The sequence below is a fragment of the Mya arenaria genome, chromosome 15 (assembly GCF_026914265.1).
Source record: "Mya arenaria isolate MELC-2E11 chromosome 15, ASM2691426v1".
Lineage (NCBI taxonomy): Eukaryota > Metazoa > Mollusca > Bivalvia > Myida > Myidae > Mya > Mya arenaria.
Window position 1 is genome coordinate 18,987,477 of NC_069136.1, and position 23,587 is coordinate 19,011,063.

Consider the following 23,587-nt stretch of genomic DNA (forward strand, 5'->3'; position numbering starts at 1 on the left):
GAAAATGCAAAAGATGTGAACAAAGTTCATCATGTGTATGGATGTAAACTGTGTACTACATGTAGAAATACTTTAATTTGATTTAAATTTTTCTTTCCAGTAAGAAAAGGAGATCTCCACTGTTGTTTTGTTTTATCTAGCACTTCATATGCTTAGAACATTGATGCATCATTCAAAATTGTTAACATCTTCCAGGATGAAAGGCCTGCTACACTTAAAAAAAGTTGAAGTTTAAAATGTAACTTGAAAGTTTAAAAGTTGTTATCAACCCTGAATATGAATTTCAACCTTTAAATTATCTATTAGGAGGAAATCCAGCAGCCAGACAACTTCCTTCCCTGGTCCATATCAGAACTAGAAACCCTTCAAGGTCAAGGTCAAGAGGACACAACACCATCAGGGGCTAAGGGGACATCAGAGGTAGCGGGGTGCTCTGAGCCCACAAGATCAAAAGAGGTCAGAGATGGGTCAGTGTTTTGGGAAGCAATACGCGCAGAATGTTCCCAGGCACCACTTGTTGGTAAGTTAAGTTAACACAGTGAAGCTGTTTTAATTTTATTAGTGTTTATGGCATTGTCTCCGGCTGACAGGTTCATGGTTCAGTACAAATTTTTAATACGGCCTTGAATTTTAAAACTGTGAGATATTCATATTAAACTTAGTACACATGTTTCCAATGACATATGTGCAGTAAAGCCAGTCACCTTGGCTTAAATAATTGGCGAGTTATGTACTTGTTTTACTTTAAAATTAACTGAAGATGTTTGTCATGCACATGGTACCTATGTATATCGGCTTACTGAATGATGAACATAATGAACATTTAGATAGAAGCTTTAAAATAGAAACTTTAACAGCTTTATCATATCACGTTCAGCCATAAAGAATATGATGGAGTATGTAAGCTGTAACAGTTTACATTGACATATAACCTGTCCACACTGTGTAGAGTGAAGGTCAAAAGAAAACGGTGCTACTCTTACCTAATATCTTATCATTTACCGAGTTAAAATACATTGTAGAGTATGTAAGCTCCTATGGAAGTTGTAACTGGTGCACACAGTGTAGAGTCAAGTTTATAAAAAATCAGTGTCGCCCTAGCCTTACAATTTTATTTAATCTTCTCTTATACTATAAAATCTTATCCTATTACTTCCAGGCCTAAAGTACATAGTGGAGTATGTCAGCTCTAACAGAAGCTGTTATCTGTGCACACTGTGTAAGGTCAAGTTCATGGACACGAGTGTGGTGAATCATTTGGTTGGTCTACAGCACAGGATGAAGTTCCTGGTAAGTGCATTGAAACCGTGATTTGAAGTTATGGTCGTGAAAATTTTGATGGCTTTTGAATTAACTTATATTGGATTGTTATCCCACTTTATCCAGTTTTGGGAAATAGGAATCACATGCTGCCTGTCAGTATTAAACCACAGATGTCTGAAGATTTAAAAAAAACATAACATTTCAGAGGGATTGTAAAAACAATATATATATTATATAAATCCTAGTTGCTTAATGTTATAACTCATTTGTTTTTGCTGAGGCCTAAACGCAATACCTGTGTTTAGGGCTACCCAACCCTGCCTGGCAAAACCCCTCAACCCTGTCAACCCTAGCTGGATAAAAAAGATCTGATTTTCAGATTTTTATTTGTTGTTGGTGATTTATGTTGATAACAATGAAAAAAAAATCTAGTAATAATTAATACACAATATAGCAAAATGTCATGGTAAGCATTCAACACATGCTTTGGTGTTTTGACGGAACCCAACCCTGCCCGGCAAAACTCCTCGACCCTAGGGCTTTTGTTTCTACACTGGCTAGAATAAAAGATCGGATTTTCAGATTATTAATTATTGTTGGCCCTTTGTGTTGGTTACAATTAAAAATATAAACTAGTAATAATTTAATACACTATATACCGAAATGTCATGGTAAGTATTCAACACCCGCTTTTGTGTTTTAACTGGACTTAAAAAAACAAACTTTGTCCCCTAGTACCCTAACAAACTTTGTCCCCTAGTACCCTAACAAACTTTGTCCCCTAGTACCCTTCCTTACATTTTTGAGACCGTTGCCCTAAACTTAGATATATTCTATAGGTTTTGGCATGTATTCTGAACAGGTGAGAATAGCAAATTACATGGATGTCTTCTTTAATACTTTATTTTTGTCTTCACAGAAGGAGACCATACCGAGTCTCTACCAGGATCTCGTAATAATTGGTAGACAACATGGGCAGGAGCAGTTAGAGATTGAGTGCGCCCACTATGTGGCTCGTAATGTACCAAAGGGCGAGACAATCAACGTTGTCCAATGTGACAAGAAATTGCCCGCAGAGGACGCTGTGGATTTGGATCTAGAGAGTATCCAGGTATTTGCATTCGAGAAATTGAAATATAGGACAAAATATGTCACTGTCTTACATACACCTTTTGTTTACTGTATAATGAATAATTCTTCTTTTATCAAAGCTTAGGAAGAGAGGTGTCGAATGGTATAGGTGTCCATGCCTAGAGGTCGAGGGTTCGAACCTCGCCAGGGTCATGTTTCAATTAGATATCTTAGTCATAACCCACCTTACGATGCTTAAGCTCACTAACACCGGTAAAGTTACGAGCAAAGTCCATGCAATAAATGTCGTTACGATATTTTTATCAGAATGCAGTTTCCACACCTAATGGGGCTATGGCGGGAATTATTTATTCTTAAGCCTTACAATCTTTATTGAAACCGTGCACAGGGGTACTTTCTAATTGCTTCTTAAAATGGACATTAGTACTGAATTCTACACTAGAAACAGACTCTGACTTGATTTTATCAGCTATCATCATAATCAAGCTAAAAGAGCCTAGTATAAACTAAAGCTATTAGCAATGTTATTTTCTGGATCTGTTTAAACATGTAACTGTTTCACCTACAGAATGAGAGCCTGCGCGAGTTAGAAGCCCGCAAAAGCCGGTTAGCCAGCAAGTTAGAAGGTGACATGAAGATCAGTCCGACAATAGGGTCGCGGATTGATGAGTTCTATAAGCAATTCCAGGAGAAATCGCCCATCAACAAATATATCATAGGTGGGTGTACAACAAAATTTCATGGCAGTCAGTGTCTTGAATCAGCCTTGTATATAGTTTCATTAGTTTGACTATTTGAAGAATAGGAGAGCTGTACTACTCCCTCTGGCGTTGGCGTCATACCTTGGAATTTTGCATGTAATCATGTTTGAATCAATATCTCAGCAAAGATATCATGTATTGATTTGAAACTTTCGACACATGGTGCTATTTATTCAACATTACTTCATTAATCAAGTAAGATAACACTATCTTGCATATAAGGCAATTATGGCCCTTTATTGCTTGACTTAAACATTCTTGTGAAGGTTTTGCATGAAACTTGACATCTTAAAGTTAATATCTCAACAACTGCTACTTGCATGGCATTGAATCTTTCTACGATAGCTTCTAACCATCCATCCTACTTAATTAATAAAGTAATTTAATGACCTTGCATGCAATGCAAATTAGTGTCCTTTATCATATGACTACGAAATTCAGGGTAAGGTTTCGCATTAAAGCGTGTATAAGTCAATATCTGAGCAACTACTTGATGTATTGTTTTGACAGGTATTGAATGCCTCAGTCCATATACACCTTTGAAGGCTGACTGGCCAGTCCTTATGTTACTGTCTGACCTTCAGTGGTGTGTATTATATCTTTAAGCTGCACTCTCACAGATTGCATGTTTTGACAAAAACATTTTTAGCTCGACTGTTCAAAGAATAAGGAGAGCTATACTACTCACCCTGGCGTCGGTGTCAACGTTGGCGTCACACCTTGGTTAAGGTTTTGCATGTAAGCACCTTTAAGTCAATATCTCAGTAAATACATCAGTTATTGCATTGAAACTTTGGATATGTATTCCCAACTATCTTACATACTAAATTAATGAAGTTAGATAACAATTATTTGAATATAATGCAAATAATAGGCCTTTATTATTTGACTTAGAAATTCTGGTTAAGGTTTTGCGTGGAAGCACACATAGGTTAATATCTCAGCAACTACTTGAGGTATTGCATTGATACTTGATACAATGGTACTCAACCATCCAACCTACTAAATTAACCAAGTTAGATAACTCTAGTTTGCATTTAATGCAAATAATTGCCCTTTATTAATCGACTTAGAAATTCTGGTTAAGGTTTTGCGTGTAAGCACACATAGGTTAATATCTCAGCAACTACTTGAGGTATTGCATTGAGACTTTATACAATGGTAGTCAACCATCCAACCTACTTAATTAACTAAGTTAGATAACTCTTATTTGCATTTAATTCAAAATAATTGCCCTTTATTATTCGACTTAGAAATTCTGGTTAAGGTTTTGCATGTTACCACTTTTAAGTCAATACCTCAGCGAATACATCATGTATTGCATTGAAACTTTACACACAGGCTCCCATCTATTTAACCTTCTTATTTAATCAAGTAAGATAACTCTATCTTTTATAATATATAATTTTTGCCCCTATATTATGCGACTTAGAAATTCTGGTTAAGGTCTTGCATGTTAGCACACATAGGATAATATCTCAGCCACTACTTGATGTATTGCATTGAGACTTAACACAATGGTATTCAACCACCCAACCTAATTGAATAACCAAGTTAGATAATTGTATTTTGCAAATAATGGCCCTTTATTATTAGACTTAGAAATTCTGATTAAAATTTTGCATGTAACCACATTTATGTTAATATCTCAGCACACCATGTATTGCATTGAAATCTAATCTAACAGTGATCCATGCATAACTTGCCAAAACTTTTCAATCCTTACACTGAAAAGCGGCGGAATAGTCGAGCACGCTGTCTCTGTGACAGCTCTTGTTATACATAACAGTGATATATGCCTTCAAGTAATTTGCATTTGTTAGTGTTAATTTATCAGTATTTTTTATAAATCCTACTTTTTATATCAGATTAATCTGGTGTCTCTGAATGAATATTAGAATTCCTCCTTATTTTACCTAGCATATATTAGGTTACACAATCCATGCTATAACATGTCAACACATTCTCTATAAACACAAATATTACTGTCATTCATTACATCTCACATGAACAAAAAGAATAACTTTAAACTTTAATAAGTTGATAGTTTAAACCTTATGTATTATAGATATTAATTATATGCTTTCTGATGGTTAGAGAATTATCAGTGAAATATAAATGTTATTTCACTGTTTCTTAACAGTGAAATAACATTTTGATATTTCTCACTGGTTTGCAATTCCAAATCAGACGTCAGCTCGCAAAGGGCTGGGGACAAATTCAATGACATCATTTCCAAAATGACCTAAGGTTTCTATACAATTTGGCGGGCTTATCTGTAAAACAACAACTGTCACTTTATACCTTTTTTAGGCATATAATAAAAAGAAACATTGTTGGTTTCAGTGTAAGATTGCAATATAGTTCACCTTGTGAACACCAAAAGAAAATATTTTACTTACAAGTATACTACTGGTGAAATATAGCTGTTGGTGCACACAATAAAAATAAGTCAATGTTTGTTACATACATTTCTCATAACTGTTCACATAAAGTCAATGTTTGTTACATACATCTCTTATAACTGTTTACATAAAGTCAATGTTTGTTACATACATCTCTTATAACTGTTTACATAAAGTCAATGTTTGTTACATACATCTCTTATAACTGTTTACATAAAGTCAATGTTTGTTACATACATCTCTTATAACTGTTCACATAAAGTCAATGTTTGTTTGATACATCTCTTATAACTGTTCACATAAAGTCAATGTTTGTTTGATACATCTCTTATAACTGTTCACATAAAGTCAATGTTTGTTTGATACATCTCTTATAACTGTTCACATAAAGTCAATGTTTGTTACACACATCTCATAACTGTTCACAGGAAATCAACGTTTGCTTCATATTCCTGACCAGTCTCCTCTATGAACAGTTTCATGGTGAACTCTGTCTCACCCACTACCAATTTCCCTGTATGATTTATCTCATCAGGCCAGCCCCCAGGAGGAGATGGTACATTGATCACACCAACGCGCTCACACTGGTCATCCTCCAGGTAACAGTACCTGGGGTTAGGCTTTGGAGACCCCCACAGGGATAAATGAGACTCCAACTGTTTACTCTTTGTTTGTATGCATTTATAGAATTTCTTAGAGAATTCCTGCTGGTGTTGTAGAAGCTCACCCCTCTCTATCAGCTTATCAAACACACCCTTACACCAGGTCCTACCATCGAAGTTCTTTTTAAACTGTTCTGGGTGCTTGCCTTCAACAAAGAGTGCATATGTACTAAACCCATATGTGAATCTAGCCCTCCTCTGGATGACGTTTCTTGGTTTCAGTCCCATCATTACAGCCCCTTTCATCACTGCCAGTCTCCCATTTTCTACTATCACTGTGGTCAGTTGAGGAAAGTTTTGCTGTATTCTTTCCCTTACATATGGTGACTCGGAGTAACCACCGACCAACAGCAGACTGGTGATGTTGTCTTGAGGACAGGCAGACAGAATCTCTTTCAGTTTTTCGATTATAATGTCCACGGAGCTGTCAAAAAACTCCTTCACAACTGAATGATTGAGAATAAGACGACGACCCGTAATCTTGTACTGCACAAGGTCTTTGTACCTTGAACCTTTTACCATTTCATCAATGGCTTCTTCATTGTCTTTTTCCACCAATGTTACAAAGTCGTAGTCTAGTGGTAATGTTGTTTTATCTGTACTGCATGAAAACATACACTTTTTTGTTTCTACTGTCTGTATAAAATCCTGATAGGAATGTGTAAATTTTGTTCTAAATTCATCAAGTGCTGGAGCGCCAAACAGTCTCACTAAGAACTTTTCAAATTCATGGTTAACTCTTGATCCCCCAGCATAGTCCCCGGTAGCTCTGTACAGTTCACAGAGTTTTCTACTATCGAGGATTTCATGACTACAAATGTCAATGGTACCTCCCCCAAGGTCAGCCAAAATGTATTTGTGTCCTACTGCAAACCTTTCATTTGACATGTCCTCTCTTACATTTAGTGGTTTATCGATGGCATATAAAGCACCTGCCTCTGGTTCAAGGACCAGCCTGACATTTTTCATCCCTGCATTTGTAGCAGTTTCACGCATGAACTGTCTGGCAGAATCTGTCCAAATGGCCGGTATTGATAGCATCCACAGGATATGCTTTGAAGAAAATCCTTGACTGGTTTGATAACATTTCACTTGGCCAACATGTTCCATAGCTCTTCTATGGAAATACTCGAAGACAATACTGTAAACATCCATTGCTTTCATCTCCTTTCCAGTGTGATCTTGGAGAGATGTTTCCCTTGTTAGTTTCTTACTCTCATACAGTTTTTTCTTGAAGTGGTTGAAAAAGTAGTGTGATTGATGTTCCTCCGGTTCTAACTCTGCGTAGTTAATAAGAGCCTTTTTACCAAAGGCATTGAATGTCTTATCTGGGTTGAGGAGAACACAAGTGGGCTCCCTCTCCTCCCCCATGGCTGTGTAGATGGAGGTGGGATCACTGGTGAACATGAAGGCATAGCCACTGTATGTGGTCCCAAAGTCTATCCCTACAATCACTGCAGCTTCAACTTCCTGGTTAGGTTCTGAAAACATCTTTTCTCAAAGCTTTTTGGCTATTTTGTTGTTATATCTAAACTGGTGAACATGAAGGCATAGCCACTGTATGTGGTCCCAAAGTCTATCCCTACAATCACTGCAGCTTCTACTTCCTGGTCAGGTTCTGAAAACATCTTTTCTAGTAGCTGTTAGGCTATTTTGTTGATATATCTAAACTTCGATGTACCTGTATTTATGTGATGTATTTCACAATTCTATGGATATGTTAGCTGATGCATAAACATAATGAGCTAAATATATATGTATTTATTCATTTATTGACTGAAGCATGATATACCATTAGCTCAGCTTGACTACGCTCCATCAAGGTTAACCATGGGAATCATTTCAAACTATGATAAGCTCGATAATTTCTTAATGTGTATCTCTTCCTGGTTTTAAAAACAAAAATTAAAATAACAATTTTATTTAAATTTGAATTACCCTTCCACCATTTCAGAATGTTTGAAAAAAAAAGCCTTCACCCTAGACAAGAAAAATCCTTTATTTCATTTGTTATTCAACATTTTGGTAATAATTTAATACCAGAGTTACGAAAAGTATATTTACAACAAATATAATAACTGTACTGAAATAACCATATGGTAGTACAATTTTAACACACTGTTTTGATGCATAAAAATTGGAACCTTGACGTTTAAAAGCAAAATCAATAAGTTCTAGAAATGCTCATGTTCCTTATTAATAGTTAGCTTTAACCTTTTTGGAACATTATGCAAAAAAAATCAGAATGTTTTACTGTCTCTTTTAAAAAAATAAGGGTTTGATATTCCCAATCACCTATTTCAGCCGTGGATGCAAGTAAGAAAATCTTCAAAGATGCTTTTATTTATGTGTAAAAAAATAAAATAAATTACCGGGTTCTTATGAACATTCTGTATGAACTTCTGTAATAAATATTAGCTAATAATTTTTGTTTAATTTTTAAAAAAAAATGCTTCTGGATCGATTTGAACCGCTGAAATCCATTAGGGCCTTTTTTTTTTAATTATATGTTTTACGAACGGCCAGAGTTGTGAAGTGTCAGAGGAGGAGGAAATAAAAATAAAAATAAAATTACATTTCTGGAATTTTATTTTTTGGTCGGCAAAAATAAACACACAGAAAAGCAAAAGCTATGATGTATTCTCTATGATTTTCTATTTTAATGTCAAGTCAATATGTAAGTGTGTGCACATTTGTTTTTGCTTTATCTGACAAGTTCACTTCATATTTTCATTAATCACTCCTTATACTTTGTAAATGCATGTTATAATAGACAAGTGACATAAATAAATCAACTATTTTCGGTAAATTTATTTGCCATTTAGAGTTTAAGGAATCGGCTATCACTTCACTGTGTTGTCTTGGCTGCAAATTGTCTGATACCAATTCACCAACCATGTCATTGTTACAGTTAGCAAAAGAGCTTTTTTGTTTCCTTCTATACAGGGAATATTTATCCGCCAGGAACTAGCGATCCAGGAACTAGCGATCCAGGAACTTGTAAATCAACTGATTATAGCTGTCTGATAAAACAAAAGCTGTCTATCCAACAGTGATTCATATAATACTAGTTGTCCATCACACATTCTGTCCAACAAGCAGTCCAAACAACGCTGGTGGTCCAACCAACACTTCCGGTCCAACCATTTATAGTAACTGTTTTTCAACCAACACATATGGTCCATCCAATATAGCGGTCCAGTAAGCAATAGATGCCCAACCAACAATAGAGTTTCACAGGCACTAGCTTACATCATGTTGCTACCAATCTAGCAGCCCAACCGATTGTAGTGATGTTCTTCATTGAAAGTGATGGTCTCAGTAGATAACATCAGCATATTTGAATCATATCTGTAAAGAAAGGAATGGAAAATTAAAAGTATATTTTTTATAAAAAAAATAAGTTACTCTCAGACTTATTTATGGATGGGTTTTAAGACAATCTGGACCCCGATTTAATTCCAGGCCTGGGTGTATGTGACTAGTCCGGTGGCCATCATAACGTTTAAACATAACTACTAGTAACAAATCATTCAGAACCTGGGAACACTACAAAGGTGACAGCATAACATAATTACTCTTTCTATGTAAAATTTTTATTACATAGTAATAAAACACACAGAGCAGTATAAATATCATAAAAACCCGATACCAGGTATCGATATCGAGAAAAGTCGTTATCACAGTTTATGATACCGGATTATGTTGATACCGTGTTATTTAAAGTATGCATTGATTGTCAAAAAGCAATTTATAACGGACCGTGGATACTTGGATTTATCATCTGATATTAACCCTGATATCAACATAGTTCGGTATCAGAAAGTGATACCGCATACCAGGGGATACCAGGCACCAGATACCAGGTTTTTAGCACCAGCCTGCAAATCCGATGAATGTTTTTCATTGGCTTAAACTTTTTTTAGAAATATTTACACCAATAATTTTACAGGTATTGTGACGTCCTCTGCTTTTAATGATTTGCCGCGATAAAGTTTCATCGGCGGAAAAAAAAAAAAAAAACGAAATCACAATTTTATTTTTATTTCAAAAATGAGTATTTTTAGAATCAAATAAAAAAGGCCTAGAGAGAGATTTCTTTTTTTAAACCAGCCAGATCAGTCCTTGCATTACTGAGTTATGGTTCTTGAAGTTATCAAAATTGCTATTGATACTAAGTAAAAATAATACAATCTAAGGGAGACAACCAGTATTCAGTCACTGTATTTTTTATTTTATTTTTCATTCCCTTGCCTTTGTTAAAGAGGTAAGAAGTACAGTAGACTAGACAACCTGTACTGACTGTGTGTATTTGTTTTTATCCCTTGCCTTTGTGTTAGTGTGTTACCTATTACCCACACAATTACATGCTCTGGATTGAAAATGACCAAAAGAACCATGCCAGTATAGCATAGCCTATCATGGGTCGTTCAGCTCACCTGAGCGCATTAAGTGTTCATTGTGAGTTATGGTGACAATATATGTCTTCCATCTTCAATGACATCTTCTCCTTAACCACTTGGCCATTTTTTTCTCAAACTTCAGGTATGTTCCTTGGAAGGTCCCCTTTCAAATTTGTTAAAAAGACTGAATCCCAGGCTCCAAACTCTCATTGCCAGGACAAAGAAAAGGAAACACTTTTAAATGTCTTGTTGTCTAAACTAACAAATTGAAAATAATTTCCTTTTGAAAACCTTTACCTCCTACATGGCCTCCATGGCCTCTTTATGTTTGTATGTATGTAGTAAAAAAGCACAAGTCTTAAATCGTTAACATAATTTTATGGTGTGTAGCATATTACCTATGGTAGTAGTACTTAACCAAGATAGTTTAAATTGTGTCCCAGGATTTATATGTCTTTTTTATGATGGGATACTTTAGAAAATATAATATAATTTATTGTGGCACCCATTGGAGAAGCAGGGGTATATTGAATTGCACATGTCTGTCAGTCGGTTTGACCAAACCTTGTCTGATTGATAACTAGAGACCACTTGCGCCTCAGATCCTCAAACTTTGCAGAGAGGTTTGTTTTGCCTGCAGATGACCCCTAACAATTTTGAGGTCAGCAGGTTGCAAGTCAAGGTCACAGTGGCCTTAAACACAAAAACCTTGACCATCCAATCAATATCAATACTTCACTTGTACCTATTGTCCTAAAACTTTGTGGGGAGATTTGTCATGACTTGTAGATCTCTATTGTAGACCCCATATTGTGTTTAAGATCAACAAATCAAATGTCAAGGTCACCAGATTCACCACAGTAATTTTGTCAAACCATGTATCTTAAGATATAGGTAGATATACTGATGAAATACTAAAATGATTTGCTTAAAAATTGCAAGATATTGACCGCTGTCATATTATTAAAAACAAAACTGTCTGTACAACATGCATTCCCCAAATTCAAAACTTTATATTGTTTTAAACTAATTCATTGCTGTCAGGAGGACGCATTCTTTTTTAGCTGTAAACCTTTTCTCATCAGTGTCTATAACAACATTTAGATCTGGTCAATAACAATACCTACTATCCTCAAACTTGGAAGGAATGGTGGTCATTATATTGCATTACCCCGCATACTAAATGCATTTTATCTAATTTGCTGCCATAAGGGAGACAGAAGTTTTACAAAATATATCTTGTTAATTTTGTAAAATTGATTTCAAATGGCATGAAATAAAACACTTCTTTAATGGCTTGTTGATAAAAAATCAAAATCATTTGCACGAGGTTGTGGAAAGACCAAGTGAATTTATAATTCCCCTTGGTCTCATGGCAATAGCTAATTATGCACCAGTCAATTTTACCACGGCCCCCCCAGGTCCGGGGGTATACCGGGGATAGCCGTGGAAATGGGCCGTGTTTTTACCTTTCATGTGGCCCCGCAGTGCCGGGTGAATGCGGTGGTTTTGTCTTTGCTTTAAATATACCTTATCAAGGGTCCCTGGGGAGCGTGGACATTTGGCGGGGATTTTACCATCTGTTCATCACCGCAGGGCGGGGATTTTAGCCGGGGTTGGCTGGACTGAAAGTCAAAGTCCCCGCTATTCCCCGGACCTGGGGGGGGGGGCGTGGTTTCAATTGACTGGTGCATTAGTCCTTACCTGGCCTCAGGCAAATTGTATTGACTATTGTCAAACAAGCAATTCCATATGTGTATACCATAAGACCCATTCCCCTCCTATTTTCTAAAACAAAACATTTAATTGGTGTTATTTATTGTTTGTTTCTAGGCCTGAAGTATGTCACCGAGGTTTTGAAGCGTAAGAAAGGGGAGACGATCTACGTGTGTGGCCTGTGTCACTGTGTGAACTTCAATGCACACATCTTCGGCCATGTCACAGGATACAAACATAGGATGAAGTTCTTTGTGAGTGCTTGTTGTTTTAATTATGACTTTTCATAATGAATTACTTAATTAACATCAGTCTGCGAAATAATTCTTAAAATTTAGGAGACATTCAGACTCCTACAATTCAAAGATTTTGAATGAAGATTTGGAAGTCCAAATATTCTCGAAGAGTCAACTGGGACCATATTCATAAAGCTTTTTAGTGATACCAAAAATACCCTTCAATTTTCATTAAATTTATTCATATGCTTTTATTATATAGACCTTTTTGATTGGTGTGAAAACATTTCCATTTTCTTAAAATTCATGTTTGAAAAAAAACAACACCTCAGGACTCCCAAACTTTAAAAACTATTATCATTATCAGTTATATCATGTTCTGATTTTCTTACGCAAGCTTGTACATTTGTTTTGATTAAACAGTGTTTACAATTATAATAAGAATGTGAGTCTTATTTGTAATAATTCTGTAAAGTTCTATTGGCTTGTACCATGTTATAGAGTGTTTTGTTTGTTTTCATCTACACATTAACTCCCATATGGGATTGTAACAAGTCGAATGGGTGTAACAGATCTACTGTGTGGAAAAATTACACAACTAGGTATTCACATGTACTGCACGATAGATTACAACCTTTTTAATGTATACCGCACGCTATTTATTGAATGTTGTCCTTGATAGCCTGGTTCAAACTCATTACATCACCTGCAAGCTTTGCGATTAAAATTATACACCTGCGCTGGAATATAGTCTCAATAACATGGTTTGTGAGTGCAGTAAATATCATCACAATTATTTTACCTCCTCAACACCGAAAGTAAAGAGCTTGTGACGCTCTTTTGGTGATATATATTGCACCTTAACACTGAATTGAAGAATAATCATCTATTAATAGAGTACAGGGTTCAATAATAGTAAATGCACTTTCTACTTTCCCCATACACAGGAGGTATGCAAGCCAGAGGTCCACAAGATTATCAAAGACGCAAACCTGACTGGGCTGAAGGAACTGAAATCTGTGTGTCTCCGGGCTGCCCAAGCTATAGAGGAGAGTGATGGGCTATCTCAAGTGTTAACTATCACAGAGGCCCAGAAAATACTCCTCGAGGCTAGATATGGCCCTATGGTATGTTACATTGGTGGTTGGGTTATTTAGTTATTGTCAGTGTGTGTCTACGGGCTGCGAAGGCTATAGAGGAGTGTGATAATCAATTTCTGTGGGCCAGAAAATACACAAGATATGGCCCTATAGTAAGTAACACTGGTTCTGGTGGGATTTAGTTATTGTATGTCTAAGAACCACATGGGCTATGGAAGATAAGGATGGGCTATTTCAGGTGTTTTACTTTCATGAAGGCCAGAAAACACTCCTTGAGACTAGACATGGCCGTATTAAGACTATTTTTTTAGGACGCAATTTTTTGCCTTAGTTTTGTATAGAAATGTATACACTTAATGTTGGCTGGGTTTGGGTTAAAATGGCATGTATGCCGGTAATGGAAAGTAAATGAGACCAATCAACCCTTGGTCCATTCCCTGCATTGAACTGAGTTCAACATTCCTGTATACGTACGGATCCAATACCGGCCGTCAAAATACCAGCAGACTGGGGGTAACTCCTGAACTGGAGCAAAAACAAGGCCCCTCAAGCCCTCGTCCATTTCCTGTGGTCAACTTACCTCCAGCATTCTGTATATTTCCAGATCCAATACAGGCCTCCAAAATCAAAGCAGACCGAAGTATTGGTGGTAGCTCCAAAACTGGAGGGAAAACGAGGGCCCTCCACTCCTGGTCCATTTCCTGTGGTCAGCCTTGAAACAGACATCTTTAAAATGAAGGTTTGTCACTTTAAATCATTATCAAAAGCATATTGACTATATTTATGAAACATTTAATTTTTTCATTGCAACTTGATGTAATGTGAGCTTGTCTGTTTAACAAAGAAAACAAGATGAGTTATTATCTTAGCCTTGATGTCGGGAGTTATTATCTTAGCCTTGATGTCGGGAGTTATTATCGTAGCCTTGATGTCGGGAGTTATTATCTTAGCCTTGATGGCGGGTGTTATTATCTTAGCCTTGATGTCGGGAGTTATTATCTTAGCCTTGATTTCAGGAGTTATTATCTTAGCCTTGATGGCGGGTGTTATTATCTTAGCCTTGATGGCGGGTGTTATTATCTTAGCCTTGATGGCGGGAGTTATTATCTTAGCCTTGATGGCGGGTGTTATTATCTTAGCCTTGATGGCGGGAGTTATTATCTTAGCCTTGATGGCGGGAGTTATTGTCTTAGCCTTGATGGCGGGTGTTATTATCTTAGCCTTGATGGCGGGTGTTATTATCTTAGCCTTGATGGCGGGAGTTATTATCTTAGCCTTGATGTCGGGAGTTATTATCTTAGCCTTGATTTCGGGAGTTATTATCTTAGCCATGATGTTGGGAGTTATTATCTTAGCCTTGATTTCGGCTTCATTGTCTGCATTCTTGTTCTAGATCTTTTATTCAAAAACAGAAACAATACCCCTTTTTACTGAAAGCAACAGACAAAGTATTGGCATTTGCTCTGTGGTACTTGTTTTAGCTCATTAAAGCTTAAAGAGCTCATCGGGTGACCTATTATTTTTGTGTTTGCCGTCTTTTGTTATTGTTTTTTCAACAATTTCATCTGAAAATACTTGTTATTAAAAAGATAATCAGATTTTGTACTGAATCTACTGAATTTTGTACAAGACTTGTAATGTTCTCTATTTAAATACTCCCAAGGTCACTGGTGAAATGCTACAGAAGCTTGGGTTGATCCAGGCTGCCCAGCCTGTGGAGTATAAGGAATCTCTGGACCAGGATGTCCACCTTTACAAGTATCTCCAGGAAAACAGTCTCATGGACAGTCCCCTTCCAGGTAGTATAGTATAAGTACATGTGTTTTGCTTGTCTGTTTTCCAGCGGCAAAAAAGTATTTGTGTTGGTTGTGTTTTTTTTTTGTTGGCTGTAACTTAAAAGCCTTTCTTTACGCGTAACTTAGGACGTATGTTGATAATAAGGTTAAGCTTTATTTATTTTTGCAACGATTGTAAGGAAAGTTACATTTACTTATACTAAGTCACTCTTGTTGACACAATGTAGACCAAGAGTGTGTTTTTGTGTTGTGGGGGAACTCAGAGATAACCAACTTGTGTGGCTGTGTGACCACAAACCAAACCCTCATGCCCCCAAGCCGGGAATCAAACTCGGGGGTGACTTTGGTGAGAAGTGAGTGCGCTAACTAGACCACCGATATTTATGATCACAATGCCCACATATTTTGCTTTTTTTCTATCAGATTAAAGGTAAATAAGTAGCATTCAAGAGGCTTTATTCAACCAGTAATTTGGAAATAAACAAATATATTGATAAAAGCTTTACGTTTCAAGGGATATTAAGGAAGACATTCTGATTGTCATTTTGTTTTTGTCGCAGGGTTGGGCCATATTTACGAGATACAGGATTTACCTGGCGCAGGTTTTGAGAAGAGACACCTATATTTCTGCTCCCTGTGTGATCAAGTATCAGGGAACCGGGCTTTGGCAAAATCACACATAAGGAGTCTTAACCACGGCATTAAATATTTTGTAAGTAGACAGCTTGTTAACCACTGCATTATAGTACATATAATATGGTAAATAGACAAAGTGTATGAAATCATTTCCATCATCCATTGTTTGTCTTCATACATGCCATATCCCCCAGCGGGGGGGAAAATCCCCGAAATTTCGACCCATCCCCTGGTCCCCCGCCGGGGGATCCATATCCCCTGGAATTTAATTTTTTTTTTTTTTTTTTTTTTTTTTTTTTTTTCAAAACTTGCTTAAGGTTGACAGTGGAAAGCATCAATAATATTATAAGTGTGAAATTCCATGAAGGACCATGATGACTAAGTACAAAAATTATTGTAATTTGAGTGTATTTCAGTTTTTTATTTTTATATCATAAATGCAGATATTGCGCAAATTTTGGTCGCGTAAAAATCCCCTGGTGTAATACCAAAATCCCCTGGAATTCAGACCAAAATCCCCTGGGAAGCCTCTCAGAAATATGGCATGTTTGTGCCTTGAACAGAGGTAACTAAATGTGTACTGTCTGATAGCATTGTAGTGAGGCAGTAAAGACATTCATTGAATATTGTTTTATTGGCAAATGGCATTGAAAACTGAAAATTGTAAAAATATTATAATGCTATTAGTCTGTAAGATCTGTTTAAAAGCTTATGTGTGTAATGTTCTCATATAGCAATAAGGATTTCATTGAGCTATCAAGCAGTGTTATATTTCATCCAGGATGAGATTAGAGGCTCCTTCTTTTATACATTGCATGTCTGGAGGAAAAATCTCACAGAAATTTGATCTATTCCCCACGAATTTTAACCATAAAACCAAAAAAAACTATAAATTCTGCAGTCATTTGGGCGAAAACATTAATTTCTTCTAACCTCTTTTCAAAGATACAAATATTGGATACTTAAAACAAATAAGGTAAGCTTGGTAAATATCTATTTACAGCATTAACATTTTTGCAAAAGCATTTTTTTCTTGATTGTTATTTGTTTTTTACCCGTCTCAAATATGTAGGTTTAGAAATTGAAACCTGGGTCCATATTAAAGAAGCATCTTATGTATTATTTAACATATCTTAACTTATGTGTAACATTTGGAATTGTTATATTTCTTTAAAAAAACTAATTTTCAAATAATGGAGTTTTCATTTTTAAAAACATAAGTCTCCATGTTTTATTTGGAGAATATGCACTTAGCGTAACACTTTTTTTCCAGTGAAATAAAACAGTTAAGTAAATTGTTGAATTAAGGAAAAGGTAAAATTTAACTTAAGGTGCTTCTGTAATATGGCCCTCGATGCTGAATATATAATTCATTTGGTATGTCCTAGCTGTAACTCCATTACTGTTACAGACAAAGGTGCTACCAGAGTTGACCCAGAAGTTGGGCTTGCTTGATCAAGCTACAAAACAGGAAGTTATCCAGTTTCGTGCCATGGAATATCACCGTGACCATGGCAATGAGAGTCTGTGGGTTGTTGCCGTTAGGTGTAATGAGCCTACTACCACCCCAGTAACTGGACAGCCATCCACACCCCAGCAAACACCTGGTATAAATCAATGACATTGGTGTATATTAAAGAATATTGTACACCACTGAGGGAATATGACATTATATAGACTGGCCTGCCAGCCCCCTGAAGGTGTATATGGAATGAGGTGTTAGCCTATGTCCATTCACTTTCGGCCAGGCTGACTGGCCAGTCCTTACAATGCCATATGGCAAGTGTTTTTTGTCTGGCTATATTAACTGGCAAGGATTTTTCCCAATTGTGAAAAACGCAAAGCAGCACTGAACAGTTTTATGAAGTCAATGGTCCCTTTTTGAATACAGTGGTACAATGAATGATTGACTTTACATATACAAACAAGGGACGCCTTTATGTAAGGCTTAACATTGTGAAATATAAGGTTGCTGTCCTTTTGAGTTGAATGCAGCATTAAAAACTTGTAGAAGTTTTCATTATAATTTTTTTTTTGTATTCAGATCATTTAAAGGGAATAAAACCTCAATAAGCTTGACCTCTAATTTCTAAAAAGATGTCTTTTCCATTAGGCTAAACCCCTAAGCTAAACAACCCTCCTCTGACACACAAACATAAAAAACAAACAGAAAAAGCACATACCCCTATAGGACTTTAATTAATTTGCCTTTGATGTGGATTTTGGTCATATTGGATCGGAAAGCAATTTTCTAGACACAAATATATTTTAAACATTTAATAGTTTCAAGATATATTGATGTTTGTTGATAACTTACAGGATCTACTCCTTCCACGAGAAAGGAGGAAGCCAATAAAACAGTGGCCATGGTGGATGAACCAATCAGACCTCGGGTGTTTGACATCATACGACGGAACAGCAGTATATCCTCTAAACCAGCTGTTGGTTAGCATATGAATTACTTCATACATATTGTTTGCCTTCTAATTATCATTTTTCTGCCATTATTTCAACAATGTTTACCCATTTTTTACGGATTCATGTCCATATGAATGTGTTCTAAATTGAACAGTCACTGACGATTGCATTGCTGTAAATAGATTAATAACATACCAAATTATAAAAATTCAAAAATTCCCCTATAATATTATTAGAATTATTGTGTGTGTACTATAGATCATATTAATGGTCTTGCAATGAATTGTTTCAGTTTTTTTTATCCCTGTATTCCAAACACAGTATTAAGAGGTTTTAAATGATTTCTGCCTGAATATTATCTGCAGTAAAATTTGGAAATTAACTCTGCTAAGGCCATCAATTGACAGTAATTGAATCTATTCATAAATTATCTTCCAATTGATCTTTAGATAGGGTCTTAGATTTATATTAAGAAAAAATATATTTTTTGATAAATAAATGCCACATGGATAGATGTTGACTGTAAAATTGTACCATTGCCAGGCTTGCACTTGATGACCGAGTACCAGAACGCTGTCAACCAAGCAGAGAAGCCGAGGTTTGACTGTCGACTGTGTAACGTAAAACTTACATGTGATAGCGTGTACTCTCATCTGATTGGTGACAGACATGTGACCACTTACATGGTGAGCTCTGGCTTAGTTTTTGAACAGACTATGACATTTTTTTCTTAACAAGATATTCTTAATAACTAAATTTGGATTCAAAACACATGCATATTTTGAGACCCATCTACCGCTCTGTTGCTTTCCTGACAAAATCTACTGCTTCTCAAAACTGAGTAAGGTCATACAATTATCATTATGTTACTGCAATTGTCCGATCACACATTGCTTGAGGGCAGAGATTAACACCATGTGTCTGCCATGATCCTGCCAAATAGTATAATCTATGATTATTAATCCATTGTACATGTGTAGTTTAATAACAACAAAAAAAAGGCTGACATTCAATGGGTAACTGTATGGTGTCACGTTAGCTTACTGTTTTGTTTTGTCTCCCTATTGCATTGCAGCATATACACTGCAAGCTGGGAAGCTAATTGCAAACGAATAAGCTGCAAACACTTATATTTTGCCTAAACTGTACTTAAGGCTGATTTGCTCTTCAATTGTGAATAACCTGAAATAATGTTGCTTAAGTGAAACCTACTTATTTTTTGCCTGCCGCCTGTTCAAAAAATAATTTTTACTTATTTCTGAAGCTAACCTTTTTCCCAGGAGAAGCACCATAATATCTTGAGTGACGCAGTGAAAGAGCGGCCGGAGAGACTGGATATGTATGGCCGCTGGCTGGATGCATCTGGGCCACGGAAAGTGACGGTTGTACAGATTTCGGGCTACAATGCCAGACAGGAACCACTGTACACTTACCCGAAACACATTGAAGGTGAGTATATGGGGCCACATCATTCAGCATGGTAGAGTTATCTTAAGCACAGAATAAAAAAAGTGTTTTCATTGGTCAGTAAGATTTTGGCCAATCACTGAGGCTGAAGAGTATGTATTGAATACAAATACTTAAATGTATTGTTTGATAGTTGCTTTTAAGCTCATTTGGTTTTCAAAGAAGATTTTTTCATAGCCATGTTCTTGTTATGTTTCTGTCATGATTTGCACCATCAGTGGCCATTTGCAGAAAAGGGGCAAGTCCCATAACTCTAGCATAGATAACTGAGTTGCAAGGGCATCTGTTTGTCTGTCATTAGGGTTATATTGATGTAGTCGGCCAGCAAAGACCATTTACCAAAATTATATTAAATAATGCTATGAGCAACGGCTTTATGAAATGACAATGCACATTTGTCCATCAAACACCTTCACCAGATAACATAGCAGTAAGGTCGTTGTTTTTTTGATTTGGCTGTAAAGTGTCCAGAAGCTTAAAACCATATATATATTTTTATTGAAAACATGAAGGTGTACAATAAAAGTGCTAAATACTCATTTCAGATACTGAATATGTTTCTCCATATGCTGGCATGTACACGCTGAAATACATTGAAACAACGACTGATGCCATCAATAGTATCCAGCCTAAACCACGGAAAAACTCCGGGACAGATGGGAAACAGCTTACACAGGCAATATCTAAAGATCAGGGTAAGGGCAAGGCTTGGATCACCCCTCTATTTCTCGCACAATCTTCAGCCATAAGATTCAGATGATCGCACTATGTGAGTGTTTTTACATCTTCTTTTGAAGAATGCCTACAAATTACGAAAATATATATAACCATATAAATTCAATTTTGTGAAATCAAATTTAAATAAGGTTTTTCAGGTGAATCTAATTCATTGATTTAAACCTTCTGTATTAAAAAATAGGGATGTAGTCAATAAATAGCTTAGCAATACTTACGGTATAAGTTGATGCAAAAAATCAAAAAAATCCATTTCAAATCATTTACATGTTTAATTTATTTTACTTTAATGATCAAATCATAAAAAGATATAAGCAATATTAGTGTGCTATTTTAACTGGGGAGTCTGTGGCTACGTAGCTATTAATTAAAAAAACATTTTATAAAGGTTAATATTTGTTTACCAGGCCCCAATTTCTCGAAACTTCTTAAGTCCCTTATAACAGGATTAAGCTAAACTCACTATTTTTGTTGTTTTATAAAATGCGTTATATTTACTATTTTAAGAGTTTTTAGAAATTATATAAGAAAAATCTGTATGCTAATGAGAAGAAACCATTTTTTATTTATCAAAATCCATTTTTAGTATGTATTTTGGCTAATTGAAATAAACGACTTAAGCCTGTTAAGCTTAAGAAGTTTCGAGAAATTGGGGCCTGTACCTTAATCAAATGTTTTTGTTGAAATAATTCAAGTCAAATGAGTTAAACATGAAGATGCATTAAAATAAAAAATAAACCTATATTGTGCACCTTTAAATTTCACAGGTCGGACAAGAAATGAAGAAGATGACTGGAAGATTATTTATCGTACGTATAAGTTATTTCTATTTATTACTGTGTATTAAAAAACGCTCGAAACCTACAGCCCTTTTCAAAGGATGTGCCTTTCAGTGAAATCATGTCAACCTTACCGACTGCAGATATCAATGTAGATATCATGGGTTATAGGTGTAGATATCAGTGTAAATATCATGGGTTATTAGTGTAGATATCAGTGTAGATATCATGGGTTATGAGTGTAGATTTCAGTGTGGATATCATGGGTTATGATAAAGATATCAATGTAGATATCATGGGTTATGAGTGTAGGTGTCACGGGTTATGGGTGTAGATATCAGTGTAAATATCATGGGTTATTAGTGTAGATATCAGTGTAGATATCATGGGTTATGAGTGTAGATATCATGGGTTATGAGTGTAGATATCAGTGTAGATATTAGTGTAAATATCAGTGTAGATATCATGGCTTATGAGTGTAGATATCAGTGTATATATCATGGGTTATGAGTGTAGATAACAGTGTAGATATCATGGGTTATGAGTGTAGATATCATGGGTTATGAGTGTGGATATCATGAGTTATGGGTGTAGATATCAGGGTAGATATAATGGGTATTGGGTGTTGATATCATGGGTTATTTAAAATATTAAGATCTAAATGAAATACACATACACCTTAAGATCTAAACACAATTCACATACATCTTAAGATCTAAATGAAATAATCCAATATCAATTTTACAGGAGATGTTGAAGAAAGAAGGCGAAACAAAAGCATTGTTCAGTGTGCCCGCATGTCGAGATTTCAGAAATTGTATATGGACACGACGAAAACAGAGGCCTTTATTGGTATGTTGTGCCCTCTGTTATCTATTGACAATTCTGTTATTACAACTCTGATATAAATATTTATCACTGTTAAATCAATTGGCGGTCACATCATAATGTTGGACAAACAAATACATGTAGACTTGAATACATGTAGACTTGACTTCAATATATGATTTTGTTTAAAGAGAAGGCAGTTTGCGATATTGAATTCAATACACTCTTTTGTTAAACAAAGAAAAAAAGACATAATCCTATGTAAGTGCTATATAAATTGGAGTTTTTGCCATGGTTTTGCTGTTTGCAGTTGTCATGCTCTTGGAATGAATTTGTTTAATTTGAAATAGCCATTGGTAAATACTTTTTTCGCTCTGTTTTAAGTTTCTTCGCAACAGTAATATAATTTCAGACATGGCCAAACAAATAGTGAAACTGTACTACTGTTTGCATATTGCTTTTTGTAGTCACACAATGAAATGAATTTCAATCTTAAATCGAAATTTCAACATATCCTCTATTATTCCTATTTACTCTAGGTCTGGCACAAGTCAATGAGTTTCAACAGCCGGACTTTACAGTGGACCCCTGGTACATGTGCTATATCTGTAAAATAAAGGTCACATGGCCAGACATTCTACAACATGTCACCTCACAAGATCACCGGCTCCTGTATATGGTACAGAAATGTTTTTATGCACTCTTTTAAACATGAATTTTATATTTATTGCTTTGTTGAGTCACAGTTGGGCCATAATTAATGAAAAGTTTGTTTGGCATTACCCACTTATTTACCTGTGACCCTAAAATTCTTTTTAGGCTCTCCGGTGGTATTTTGTTTTCTTCATGTTTTTAAAGTTTAACCTGTGGGCGGACGGATGGACAGCGCTCAGTATGTTTTCCAATAAATAACTTTAGAAGCCTTAGAGTTATCCCATGTTAACTATAGAAAATACCTAAAATCAGTCTTGTGTATTGGAATAATAATTATCTTGGAAAAGTTTGCTAACAAGCCATATTGCTCAAGTCACTGAAGAGTGATAACCCTTTCATTATGGATATTGCCATTTTATTATAGAAATACAGTAAAACTGCGATCGCTCGAGGACGCCGGGGTCCGAGCTGAAACCTCGAAGGAACCGATGTTTCGAACGACCCGAGTTTCTATATTCCAGTCTGTTATGAAATATCTTTCAGTGTATTTTAAGTTGAAAGTTGTCATACTGACTGTATACTACGACACAGGTTATGTGTTGTGTTGTGGAAATCACTCATATGTTCAAAGGCTGT

The 23,587-nt window shown here is 35.8% G+C and overlaps 2 protein-coding genes across 4 annotated transcripts in view; one reads left to right on the forward strand and one right to left on the reverse strand.

The window, feature by feature from the left end:
• The window catches only part of LOC128218801 (uncharacterized), a 65,844-nt gene that overhangs the window by 11,755 nt on the left and 30,502 nt on the right, over positions 1–23,587 (forward strand). For all 3 annotated transcript variants that reach the window (XR_008258468.1, XR_008258469.1, XM_052926497.1), the window contains exons 7-23: positions 307–520; positions 1,160–1,290; positions 2,183–2,374; positions 2,924–3,074; positions 12,420–12,556; positions 13,486–13,665; positions 14,243–14,377; positions 15,302–15,437; positions 15,995–16,146; positions 17,482–17,677; positions 18,390–18,515; positions 19,032–19,174; positions 19,769–19,937; positions 20,501–20,650; positions 21,458–21,499; positions 22,217–22,321; positions 22,837–22,976. Coding sequence is in view for 1 of the 3 variants with exons in the window: in XM_052926497.1 (XP_052782457.1) it covers positions 307–520; positions 1,160–1,290; positions 2,183–2,374; positions 2,924–3,074; positions 12,420–12,556; positions 13,486–13,665; positions 14,243–14,377; positions 15,302–15,437; positions 15,995–16,146; positions 17,482–17,677; positions 18,390–18,515; positions 19,032–19,174; positions 19,769–19,937; positions 20,501–20,650; positions 21,458–21,499; positions 22,217–22,321; positions 22,837–22,976 (2,499 nt within the window). In the remaining 2 variants the exon portion in view is untranslated. The remainder of the gene's footprint in view (positions 1–306; positions 521–1,159; positions 1,291–2,182; positions 2,375–2,923; positions 3,075–12,419; positions 12,557–13,485; positions 13,666–14,242; positions 14,378–15,301; positions 15,438–15,994; positions 16,147–17,481; positions 17,678–18,389; positions 18,516–19,031; positions 19,175–19,768; positions 19,938–20,500; positions 20,651–21,457; positions 21,500–22,216; positions 22,322–22,836; positions 22,977–23,587) is intronic.
• Positions 5,408–7,847, reverse strand: LOC128218806 (heat shock 70 kDa protein 12A-like). Its single transcript, XM_052926512.1, has one exon. The coding sequence runs from the start codon at positions 7,672–7,674 to the stop codon at positions 5,944–5,946; it is 1,731 nt and encodes a 576-aa protein (XP_052782472.1). The 5' UTR covers positions 7,675–7,847; the 3' UTR covers positions 5,408–5,943.